Source organism: Barbus barbus (assembly GCF_936440315.1).
Source record: "Barbus barbus genome assembly, chromosome: 21".
Classification (NCBI taxonomy): Eukaryota; Metazoa; Chordata; class Actinopteri; order Cypriniformes; family Cyprinidae; genus Barbus; species Barbus barbus.
Window position 1 is genome coordinate 27,056,063 of NC_136749.1, and position 13,442 is coordinate 27,069,504.

The following is a 13,442-nucleotide window of genomic DNA, read 5'->3' on the forward strand; positions in this document are numbered from 1 at the left end:
GTTTTGCTTTAAAATTTTTTAGAAAGTTATTTCAATTGTTCTCAGAAGAAATACAATTCTCTTTCTGGTTTCTATATGCAGATTAAACATTTCCATGACTATTAGTTTTAATATTAATAGGTGCACATATTACTGGTACATTTTCCTTTTATTTAGCATGTACATTAATATGAACATTAAAAATCCCCCAACCAAATAAATGCAGTTTAAAAAATAGGAAGCACGTAGTTGGAGTAAATTAACGCAAATATTATACTTTGAAAAACGTCACTTTAATGTGAGCATCCAGCAGTCATATTTATACACCATAACAGTGTCACATGAATAAAAGAGGCTAAAAACACAAAGCCATTTTTACTGTTCAATAGACTTATGGGCTGGGCAGCATATTGAATATGCACAATATATTTGCAATCATTTTGCTGGCAATACAATGACTGTTGGGGTGAAATGATGTTTCTTCTACAGGAAAAAAATAAAATCATCAAATTAAATATTGAAATATAATTAGTTAGCTATATCGTCCAGCCCTAATGAAAGTTAAACCTGAGTTATGTGTTAAGGCATGAAGCACATTTTTGGCTGTTGATTATCTGTCATATCTAATGCGTTTTATCTGGTTAGTAAGATGTGCTGCAAGGTTAAGTAAAGATCTGTGCATTCCAGCAGAAAACCCCAAGACAAAGTTCAACATAATCGTCCTTTTGTACAACCATTATAGCAAGTACAATATTTCCTAGAAAAGTCAGCTGTTTGAGATCTGAGCTGTGATTGGCTAACTGAGCAGCAGGCACTTCCTAATACTGCAGCGTTCAGACGACACGGGCCGCAGCTCTGTAAATGAACCAGACGTCTGTCCTGAGCTGGGGCGAGCAGCATCATCTGACGGGAAAAGAGACGAACACAGCAGCTTCACCGGACAGAAGGCCGAGCCGCTCGGAGTGAAGTTCACCTTGTTTCTGTCTGGGCAGGAGAAGATGGGAAAGCCTTGTGTCCTACAAGTGCTAAAAGAAAATAAAAGCAATAATATTTATGTATACATAAAATAGTATATGCTATTACATATATGCCACTATTAATTCAACTATTATTAATGCTATTATCCCTATTAAAAAAGTAAACAAATAGTATATGCCTTTATTTATATAAATAAAGAAAATCTATAATATCATACAAGTATGTATGTACGCATGTATACACACACACAGAGACAGAGTGTGTGTATATATATATATATATATATATATATATATATATAAAACATACACAATTAGTTAGCAATTAGTAATTTTATATTTGTGATATACATGTATATAAAGCATATAAATATAAAAAAGAACATAGCAAATACTAATAAAATTAAAGTACATGTAATACTGTAAATATAAACACATTTGCAAATATTGCATATTAGCTTGTTGGCTAAAAATTGTTCTTTGTAATACAACTATTATTAGTACTATTATAACTATTAAAAAAGTCAACACAAATGATAATAGTATATGTTAAAAATAAGAGTACAGTGTACAGAGTAAAGTTTGGAAACACCTCTGGCAAAGTGTGGTTTTGGACGATATCAGCATAAATCCTTATCATTTTTTGGTGCAAATACATTAAAGTAACTTGTCATTATCATTGAAGATAAACATAATAATGGCAATATATACATGTCAAAGTCAGACATGCCCCTTTGCCAGCTGTGATGCCTGGTTACTGGTTTAAACTTGGCTCAGGTTTTTAAAAGATTTTGTGTCAGCACACCTTAATACTGTAGCTTCAACAATTGATTACCAATTCAAAGTCAATGTTTGAATAAACTGACAGCTCAGATGCCCAGATTATTCAGAGCTGTAATAGCGGCTAATGCTGGATATTTTGAGGAATCAAAAATGTACGTTTTTTCTATGTATAAACTGTTTATGTAATCAAATGTTTTCGTAGTTTGTGTTGTCCCTTATCAGTGCAAAATGATCACATATTAAAAAGGATTCATGCAAATATTGTCCAAAACCCCACTTTTCTAGGGTGTTTCCAAACTTTTGGAGGGCAGTGTATATGTTATTATATATGTCACTATTAATACAACTATTATTAATACTATTATCACTTCTAAAAAAGTAAACACAAAATGGTATATGCCATATACATATGTATGTGATTGATTTATATATACACATATATAATATAAATTAAAACAATATGTAATACACACACACACGGCCAAAAATATTGGCACCCTTGGTAAATATGATCAAAGAAGTGTGTGAAAATTAATCTGCATTGTTAATCCTTTTGATATTTTATTTAAAAAAAATTAACAAAAATCTAACCTTTCATTGGATGCTAAGAATTTAAAATGGGGGGAAATATCAGTATGAAATAATGTTTTTCTCAAATACACGGACACAATTATTGGCACCCCTAGAAATTCTTACGAGTAAGATATCTCCGAAGTATATTCCCATTCATATTCACAATTTTGAGCACTCCAGGGTGATTATGAACATGAAATTATCCAGCCATGGCTTCCTGTTTCACCGAAATATAAATAGGAGGGAAAACAAAGCCCAAATTCCCTTAATCATCCATCAAACCAAAAGAAGAAAGAGAAAAACCAAAGAATATATTTCTGATGTGCAGCAAAAGATAACTGAGCTTCACAAATTAGTGAAGTGGCTTTAAGAAAAGAGCTAGAGCAGTGAAAATTCCCATTTCCACCATCAGGGCAATAATTAAGAATTTCCAATCCACATAAAATGTTACGAAACTGCCTGGAAGAGGACATGTGTCTATATCGTCCTAATGCACGGTGAGAAGGAGAGTTTGAGTGGCTAAAGACTCTCCAAGGACCACAGCTGGAGAATTGCAGAAAATAGTTGAGTCTCAGGGTCAGAAAACCTTAAAAAACAAAAATGGTCAAACAGCACCTACATCACCACATGTTGTTTGGGAGGGTTTCAAGAAAAATTCTCCTAGCTCATCCAAAAACAATCTCCAGCATATTCAGTTATCAGACACGACTGGAACTTCAAATGAGACTGGCTTCTATGGTCAGATGAAACTAAAAAAAAATTGTTTTTTAGCAGCAAACACTCAAAATGGGTTTGGTGAACACAGGGATAAAAAGTACCCCATGTGTTCAATGAAATATACTGCTGTATTTTTGATGTTGTGGGCCGATATTTCTGCTGGAGGTCCTGGACATCTTGTTTAGACACATGGCATCATGGATTCTATCAAATACCAACAGATAAAAAAATCAATAAGTGACTGACTCTGTTAGAAATCTTATAATGGGCCATGTTTGGATCTTCCAACCGGACAATAATCCAAACACAGACCTCAAAAACAACACAAAAATGGGTCACTGAGCACAAACCCAAGCTTCTGCTATGGCCAGTCCTCTGACCTGAACCCTGTAGAAAATGAGTGAGGTGAACTGAAGAGAAGAAGCACTGTCATGGAGCTGTGAATCTGAAGGATCTGGAGTGATTCTGGATGAAGGAATGGTCTCTGATCTCTTGTCAGGTGTTCTCTAACCTCATCAGGCATTATAGGAGAAGATTTAGAGCTGCTAAACTGGCAAATGGAGGTTTCAAAAGTATTGAATAGAAGGGTGCCGTTAACTGTGACCAGTGTGTATTAGAGAAAAACATTTATTTCATACTGATATTTCCCCCCATTTTAAATTCTTATATCCAATGAAAGGTTAGATTTTTGTGAATTTATATATATATATATATATATATATATATATATACACACACACACACACACACACACACACATGTTGGTTTTTGTGGTTTATGGGGACTCTCCATAGGTGTAATGGTTTTTATACTGAACAAACTGTTTGCTATTGCCCTACACCAACCCTACACCTAAACTTAGCCCTCACAGGAGACTGTGCATTTTTAGATTTTCAAAAGAACACCATTTAGTATGTTTTTTAAGCCTTTTGAATTACGGGGACATAGGCAGTGTCCTCATAAACCACCTTCATATTGTAATACCTCTGTCATACCCATGTCATTATACAAATTTGTGTCCTCATAAACCACATAAACATGCACACACATGCCAAACACAAAAACCGAAGCATGCTCTCTGGATGTGCACAGCTAAAATCCAGGAGGAGTATTTTACAAATATGGTTTTGAAAGCAGTCAGTGGTACTTACATGAGATCTTCAAACACTTTGACTTTCTCGCAGCCCTCAGGAGGCTCACGTTTAAACGTGTAACTGTTGTTGGGTTTGGGAGAGCTGGAAAACTGAGGCAGAGGTGAACCACACCTGTAATCTGAGAGGACAAATTGAGCGTTTGTTTAAGCAAATCTTCCTTATAAACATACTGTGAAAACAACATAGCACAGTGAGGTGTCAGAGGGCAACACCATGGTACTGAAGGAGCGCTACCTTTCTCAGGAGAGCAGCAGTAACAGGGACTGCAGGAGATCTGCGTCTCGGCGCTGTGTGTGTGATGATGAAGAGGAGGAACAGGAGCGCGGCCGCCGTCCCGCACCTCCAGAGCCTGAACCAGGAGGACAAACACATAAATAATTACAAAAGTCTTACAAAGTTGAAATGCTTAACTGAAACCTGTGTGTGTTTGTACCTTCTCCTCCTCTCTCCCCCAGCCTTCACAGATGAAGACGTTCTCCAGCTCCTGGTTAACACAGTCACTATAGCTGGGCATTCGACAGATGACGGGTCTGGAAATGACCATATTAGAAGATGCAGAGAGCCGCTTTGCCTGGAAAACAAAAAACACCAGTAGCCTGATTAATGTCAAAGTCTGAATTTAGAAAATCAATATGTATAGGTTAATCTCAGAAAAACAATCAGTATCAGATTTCACCCCAAAAGATCAAAAGATTTGGCTTAAAGAAAATGAAGCATGCTTTTAGAATCATTATGGTTTTTCATATTGGATGTTTTGCATACATTTCCTGCATTATGTAAAAAACACAATACACATATATATATATACACACTGTACATCAGAGGTGCCCAAACCTACTAATACGATGGACTAAAAAACTGATCAAAGGGCCATAAGCCAAAAATGTTGTAGCATATGTTGCATTATATCTACCTATATATTATATTATATTATATGTTTAAATAAACAAATATAAATAAAATATATTTTAAATCCAAATCACATTTTATTCCTAAATTTTAATGGAAAAACATTTTAATGGAAATATTCTGATTATAAAACCCCAAAATTCAGAAGATGACTGCATATAACCCTAACAAGTGGATGTACAGTACCTGGGCCGGATTCAGCTGCGTCACTTCTTCTTTCTCCTTGATACTCCGGCTGCCCTGCAAACTGCGCTGGAGCTGCTGACGGAGTTTTGCAATCTGGAAATCATATTTTTACCATCAGCAATAGATGGAAGGAAGAAACAAACAGTGACAAAATCTAAGCTCAAGTCATACAGCCCTACACCAGATGACTGCTGTATACTAGATGACATGACCTATATTAACCAAATATAATAGTTGTATCTAACCTCACAGGTTTCACCAAACAATGCTCAAGTAGCTTTTTGAACAGACATTTATATTGCCACAGCTTGGGATTCCCAAACTGACTTTGCAAGTGCACAAGAGCCAATAATGGCAAGTCAAGACATAATGTGTGGGTATGTTTGTGGATCATTATGGGAAAAGAGGCCAATTATACACCCAGAGTAGGTCTATAAACACATTACTACCCATCACTCTAAATACTTTTTCTGTGTAAAAACCATCTATTTTCATGCACACCTCTATGAGATGGTCAGCGCTGCCCCATGATGCCGAGCGTTTGTGTACGTTAACCTCTCCTTCATCCTCAGTCCAAAAGCCAGGAGTCTGCAATAAACATGGTAAAAACATGGTTAAAACACATTCGCCATGCAAATGATGACTATAGTTTGTTCTCCCCTATTTTTTCATAAAACAACAACAGGATATTTGTGGTTGGCAAACAGCATGTGTGCCGCTTTGACCGAAAGCACAACACAATGATGAACAAACACCCGGAGCTACAGATGGACAGTATGCACCACAAATAAGTGCATCTATTTCCAGATACTTGTTTTCGATTGAACCTGCACGTGTCAAGTTGCAACTTGAACTTCCAGGCCATCTTGAATGTCTTCTGTTTTATGGTATGCCAGTTGATAAACTTCTAAGAAAGCTAAGGTGAAGGGTGGAGGAATATTTAGAAACCGTTTTAGTACATGTAATAAGAGACGATAATAAAAACCTTTCACTTTATGGATAAAAAACAAAAAACAAAATAGAAGACAGCAGGTCATACTGGTTTGTAACGACATAAACTTTGTGGAAAAGGAAGTATAGTACACCTTTGTATACTTTTAAAAAGAATAAACTTAAATATACTTCAATGTAATTGCTATTGCAATGTCATGTATTTAATATGTATGTATGTATGCATGCATATATATATATGGAAATAACTTTTACTGTACCTTATGATTACAATTAAATGAATGATGAATGAATGAATAAATAAATAAATACAATTTGTTGTTTTCCAGTGCAAATCCCTAAAGATTCTTAAATTATTATACATTTACTTGAGAAGCAAAATGACATAGCAAGTCTTGTCTTATGAGAAAACGATCAAAATTAAGTTTATGATTAAAACATTAGAAAAAAATGGGCTCAGAAAAATCAACTTAATTTAAAGGGGAAACAAGTTTTCTTATCCCATTGACAGATATTTGATTGTTTTAAGCATAAACTCACCTAATTTTGCACAGTTTATCAAAAAACAAACTAAAATAAAAATTAATACGGTATATTCAATTTGCATGTAAATGCATCTTGTTAAAGATGCTTAGGTATTTGTATTAGAAAACCAAGCAAAAATACTGATTTTGCATTTAATGCCATGTCTTTATGAATTTAAGACTTTTTGCCCCACTTTAGAACCTTTTAAGGCCTTAATTTGTAGAAAAGTGAATAAAGACCTTTTTAAGACCTGCAGAAGCCCTATTCTTGATGAAAGTAGTTTTTGAAAAGTTTTTTTTAAGTACACTACAAGTGCACATTCAATCAGACGCAATTCTTTTTCACAAATGTACATTTTGAGTGAACTATCCCTTTAAGGAAGTAAACGGGGTCAATTCTGATTTGATGTTGACTAAAGAAAACAATCCAGCAGAAGTTTTTAAACACCAATCATTAATTCGCCAAGTGCTTTAAACAATGGCAAAAGCTGCTACTGCCAACAAAGAGCCTCGGTGTGCTTCTGCGGCATGAAGAGAGATGTTGAGAGAAACGGACTGATTTTGACATTCTGGGCCGCTCTGGGAGCGCGAGGCCTCTGCGAGCCGGATCAGACATTAGCATATGTATGGCTCTCACTGCAGGCAGCTCAGCGCAGGCACACAAAGAGCTGTCGGAGAGCGCCAGGTGGTGCAGAGACACACAGCCATGTGCTCTCGAGCCTTAGGTAGTGTGTGCACACACCTACACACACACAAACACACACACACACACACAGAGCGACAGGTGCAAACTGCTGCACCTCCAGAAAGAATTCACGCCACACAACGCCAGCCAGAACTTTCTATAACGGCAGACTGCCATGAAACATCGGGCCTTTGTGACGACTTTGTTTCAGGGGAGGAGAGGGGTCTCAGCGGAGCAAAACCACCGAGTGCTCAAAGACTTCATGATACTAATGAATAAAGGAAACAAAACCCAGTAAGAATAAACCTCATTACACACAGATGACCATTTCGACCAGTCAGAAACAGCTCAGCTAACGAGCAAAACCGGCCTTCAGATTGTAGAAATGTACTTGCTTAAATAGACATTTCTGGTCTTATTGTGAATTATTTACTGGTGCACATTATTTTAGATATTGCAAAAAGATGTTTATTTATTGGTGCACGTTATTTTAGATATTAAAAGGGCATTTATTTATTGGCGCACGTTATTTTAAATATTAAAATGGGCATTTATTTGTTGGTGGACGTTATTTTAGATATTAAAAGGGCATTTATTTATTGGCGCACGTTATTTTAGATATTACAAAAGGATGTTTTTGGTCTTACTGTGAATTATTTATTGGTGCATGTTATTTTAGATATTAAGAAAAATTCTTTATTCTTTTATTTTTCACATTTAATATTTAAAATTCTAAAATGCAAATATCTTAAACTAAAAAAAAGCTAATAATATGTATATACACACATAAATCCTTTTCCACGCTCCATTATAAATCAATAAATCAATCCCTGATTGATCAAATTGGCATGTCTTATTTAATACCCTATTTAACTTGGAAACACATCAGATTATGGAAGTGAAATTGGTTGAAACACCATTTCATGCTGATTCACGTCTGTGTGAATTACCTAAATTACAATTAACACACCATTGTCTTTGTAAACTTTCATCAAAAATTGAATCATATGCACCCTCTCTGCAACAAGTTTCCTTTTCCATTTACGTCACTGGCCTCTTATATTTCATCTCTCTTGGCTTCATTCTGTTATGTAACGCCCACTTTTTCAAATAAATCAATTCCTGATGGATAAAATCAACATGTTTTCTTGTTTAATTTAATTTCCGATTATGGCAAGTAAATTGGTTGCGAACACCGTTTCATGCTGATCTCGAGTTATAGCGGTCTCAGTATCTAAATACCATTGCATTAAAGCACTTTTCCAGCATTCATTTCATAAAATTGGGATTTTAAATGCTAAAACATTAGAAAATATTTTTTAAATTACTATTTGGTCACTGTGTTTATAAAACATCAGCATTAGTACTGTAAGTCATTGAGCAAAAAATAATGTGTAGTTAGTTCTGACAAAAAGGCCTTATATCAATGGTTTGCAGATGCAACTGGTTTGATATGTTGTCTAATGCAATGGCATTCAGACACTGTAGTTGTCTAATTATTTTAAGGGTTACTATATGTGAACTGTGAAGCAAATTTCATGTGACACTGACTCACCTGTGTGGCTTTATCACTCATACAGGAAGCCTGGGGTTGATACGGCTCTCGCGGCCACTGTCCAGTTAGGTATTGCTCAGGAAGCTTGTCCACAGAGGGCGGCTGTCGACTGGCTGATCGAGCTTGTGAGAAAAGAAGAGGCATTTTAGATTATGTATGCAGTGGACAGTGATATGAGACATTACTGCACTGCAGTGACAGAGAGGAAGTTGGTGGGTGTCATTGGAAACTGATGAGCTTTTGCCTGCACTGTCATAACAGTACTGAAACAGAACAAGAACAGATTGTATTTATGATGAAATGGAAGTAACAGAAACTTGATGTTTACATTTTCTGATGAAAATTTGACTAGTGTTTGAGCATGCAAAACATACTTGCTTACAGGCCTAATTCAAGTCTCTATGATAGTCTGATCTCTAGATGTGACTCGGGTCCCTCTGTCAGTGTAAATAAAATAATTATCATAATACAATCAATTCATATAATATATTTGTATAATACAATATAATATAATAATAAACTTTACAATTGTAAAGCTGAATACACTCCAAATTTTGTTTTGATTAAAATATTCATGTATATATTATATGTAATGTATATAGTGAAATGTATGCTAGACAATTTAAACACACATATATTATAAATAGAAAATTATTTAAAAACATTGTCATGCATATTACATTATATATATATATATATATATATATATATATATATATATATATATATATATATATGTATATGTGTGTGTATGCATGTATATATATATATATATATAATTTTATAAATAGAACAATAAATTAATAAAATCTAATAACACAATATAATATAATGATAACCTTAGCAATTGTAATGCAGAATACACGCAGACATTTGTTTTGATTAAGCGTGTTCATGCACATATTACACCCACACACACACATTTATATTATAAATTGCAAATTATTTATAAAAATGGTGTGTGTGTGTGATATATATATATATCACACACACACATATACATATCTCTATCACACACACACACACACACACACACACGTGTGTGTGTGTGTGTGATATATATATATATATATATATATATATATATATATATATATATATATATACACACACTATTATATTGTACTGTATTGTATTTATTATATTATATATTTGGATAAAAGTGTCTACTACATGACTAAATGTGCAAATACGTATATTAACTGAAATGAATTAATTAACTACAAATGAGTGTTTTCACATGAAAGTTACACTCTGAGGACACACAAGGAGGAAATGAAACAAAGTGAAACAGCTCACAGTGAAACCCACAGTCAAGTACACACAACTCGCTTGCATGCAGCCCACAGAGCGATTCCTGTGAGTGTTTGTTCTCTGCTCCAGCTCTGCAAACACAAATGTCAAAGCCTATGCAAAAGAGCCAACAAAATGGCACTGTCGGTTTACCATATGCTCATTGTTTTACACCATTGTACCGAAAGAAAGCAACTCTGCAAGTGACACTCATTATCTGACGTGTCGCAGCACGGCTGGTTACAGTTCAGGCCTCGAACACTGAAGCGGTCTGAATGATAACCATCAACTCTGAAACATTTTCAGCCCAGTACACACCTTTTCTCAATGCACTTGTTGGGGGACGGCTACACTACATTCACTTGCAGATTGCAGCGAGGCAGCTGCAAGGTCTTTGTGTGAAGGAGAAGCGTTTCAAATGCAAATCTGCACAAGCATCAGGCACTCCATGAGGACGGGAGATAGAGAGCTGTCCGACTTAATAGGTACAGCCTGCCTGGCCAAATATATGAAGGTTAGGCAGACTGATCAAAAAAGAAATCAACAAACAGAAGGGTCAAAACTGAAGTCACTTCCAGTTAATCTATCACACTCAAAATGGCAGGCCAATTTGGAAGCATTGCATTGTGGGATACAGTATTCCTCTAAATTTTGACTAATATCACAGCCGTCCAATACTGTGCACTGTATACAGTGCAGAAGAGTAGTATGTTTAGTATGCTATTCCAAGTGTGACTACAGAATTAGAGCCAAGACGTGCATGTCAATCGTTCAAAGGTGCGATATGTAATGTATAATGTGGAGTCAGACGGTAATTACTGAAAAATAAACCATTATTGCTAAATTAAATTTAGATTTTTTTGTGATAACGATTGTATAATATCTTACTTATTACACAAATAAATATTGTCAAATAAACAAATAAATGAACATGAAATACTGATAATATTTTATGCAGCTTAGCATAAAATTGCACAGCTGTGTAGGAAATCAATTGACTGGGATATTGGTCGATTATGCAGCTTAGCGTCATTATTATAAGATATAAATATCAAATGTCACTATTGACCAATCAGAATCAAGTCCAGGGAGCAGTGCAATAAAAAGAAAATATATGATAGTTCACAAAATGGTTCATATGCTATGAAAATATTCTATCATTCTGAAATATACAAAATTTATGATTGGATGACCGAATGTATTGTCCTTTCTTACAAAGGAAAGAAAGAAAGAAAGAAAGAAAGAAAGAAAGAAAGAAAGAAAGAAAGAAAGAAAGAAAGAAAAATACGTACATGGCCATAAAACATAACTCAATGAACACAAATTGCAGTCTTTTTCTCAAGGTCTTGAGATCTCTGACGACCACAGAAATGTGCCGTTGGACTGGATCTCTGGGTCTCGAAGGGCCTAATCTTGGTCTGGATCTGGGTCTTAGTGGGTCTAGGTTTAGGTGCTATCTCTAACTTTGACATAATACAATGGCTTTCTTTTTTTTTTCTAATCATTCCTTATTTTCTTTGTACAGGATCTGACAATTCTGCCAAACTGTTCTTGAATGTTTCTGACTGTAAGTGAATCTGTATTAAATGACACAAAAATGACTTCAGGCTATAATAAACAACGTTGGGGAAAATCAGTGATTTAATCCCAAATGCACATAACAGATTCTATTCAGATCATAAAATATGTATAAAACCTGAGGAAGAAAAGTGTATTCAATAAATATCCGATGTGGAAGATGCAGTTAAATCAAGCTTAAATAGGAGTTATATGCATACGCAAAGGGTGTAAGAACAAACAAACACAATAACTGAAGTAAAAAGAGGTTAAAATTACAAATACATTATGTATTTACAAAATAAGGTGTTGCTGTTAGTTTCATAATTTATAAAAATAAAGCTCACCTCTCCCTGCTGTTATAAAGTGATTCTCTGATGGGATCCTGGTGGGCTTAGTGATTTGCTTCATGTTTGCAGCATGTGATGATGATGAAGGACTTCTGCTGTGTCTTGAAGAGGAGAATGAAGTTGATCTCATCTGATCACTCCATCTAAGAGGGACACTGTTAGAAACAGGCTGAAGTTTGGAGTTGCACTTTGTGCGTATTTGCGCACGAGACACAATAATAAACTCCAGAACGACAACTGAAAACGTGTTCATGCGAAAAGCCGAGTTATTAATATACTTCTCTTACTCTTAACATACTGTGCGCGTACGAGCCTGTAGTTATGTGGACGCAAAGTTCAGAAACAGGTCCGAACTCTCCAGTGCTCCTCCTGCGCTGACAGATGCGTTGCAGTAAAGGCAGTGGGCGGGCGAAAGGCACTTGCACGCTGAACCTGATTGGAGCAGAGACGCTCGTTTCTTATTGGCTTATGCGTTCCTTCTTACATCGACGAACCAATGAGATCACTGTTGGGGTGGAGCTTAGTTTTGCGTGGAAAACAGGCATTCTGCCTTGGAGCTGTGGAATGTTTTTATGTTGTTTCATATTCTAAACAGAGAAAGTGTAGGAGTTTTGCTTACATTCACTTCAGTTATCTTAAAAAAAAAAAACTGCTATACTTTACTCAACCTCTCCAAATCCGTCTCCATCTGTTAAGCTACAAAAATGGTAAAAAGCATCATGAACACTAGTCTTTACAAACAGGAAGTTGTTGTATGTACATTTTGTGAGAAACAGACCAACATTAAAGTCATTCATTATTAACCGAACACCTTCCCTTCTTCCTCATTCTTGTTTAGAGTTGGGCCTGATGCTCACTTTGATGCCAATCATAGCAAAATGCTATTAGTTCTCATGAAAAAGCACATTTTCCATCCAAATTCTCCAAGGAAAGACTGTTGTCATGGGTTCATTCAGGAATTTCTTTTTGTTTTGTTCTACACCATAAATTACAGTCATAGCTCAAAAGTGAATTGGAGGCATGACTGCAATTTATATTGTAGAACAAAATGTGAAAGTCTCGACAAGTAATGTTAACCACAGGCCATATTTTACCATATATTACTCATGAAACCCAAAAAAAGCTGTGCACAAAAACAATAGAAATGTCCTGAGTCCCATTTCTCCAAAATTAAAAAAAAAAAATACTTGTACGGCCCTGAAATATAGGTCTAAAATAGGCTTTTCTGGGTGACCTATGACTCAGATAT

General features: G+C 35.3%; 1 protein-coding gene across 3 annotated transcripts; it reads right to left on the bottom strand.

Annotated features, from left to right (window-relative positions):
* Window positions 1-131: 131 nt before the first annotated feature.
* LOC306887180 (glucocorticoid-induced transcript 1 protein-like) lies at window positions 132-13,288 on the bottom strand. Of its 3 annotated transcripts, none has more exons than XM_079444743.1 (9): window positions 12,481-13,288; window positions 12,191-12,348; window positions 8,994-9,115; window positions 5,780-5,866; window positions 5,279-5,371; window positions 4,617-4,754; window positions 4,418-4,532; window positions 4,181-4,301; window positions 132-1,004 (listed from the first exon to the last, which is right to left on the bottom strand). In XM_079444743.1, the coding sequence occupies exons 2-9, from the start codon at window positions 12,321-12,323 to the stop codon at window positions 776-778; spliced, it is 1,038 nt and encodes a 345-aa protein (XP_079300869.1). In that variant the 5' UTR covers window positions 12,324-12,348; window positions 12,481-13,288; the 3' UTR covers window positions 132-775. The 3 variants fall into 3 exon arrangements, with proteins under 3 accessions (XP_079300869.1, XP_079300868.1, XP_079300867.1); XM_079444742.1 differs by having other exon boundaries at window positions 12,191-12,336; window positions 12,481-12,586; XM_079444741.1 differs by having other exon boundaries at window positions 12,191-12,592.
* Between the last annotated feature and the right edge of the window lie 154 nt (window positions 13,289-13,442).

Bases quoted from the DNA above. Each gene is read 5' to 3' on its own strand.
- LOC306887180 (XM_079444741.1), bottom strand. From the start codon at position 12,446: ATGAACACGTTTTCAGTTGTCGTTCTGGAGTTTATTATTGTGTCTCGT. The intron at 4,755-5,278 runs GTACTGTACATC...TTTGTTTTCCAG, and splicing joins CGCAGCTGAATCCGGCCCAG to GCAAAGCGGCTCTCTGCATC. The intron at 4,533-4,616 runs GTACAAACACAC...CTCCTGGTTCAG, and splicing joins GGGGGAGAGAGGAGGAGAAG to GCTCTGGAGGTGCGGGACGG.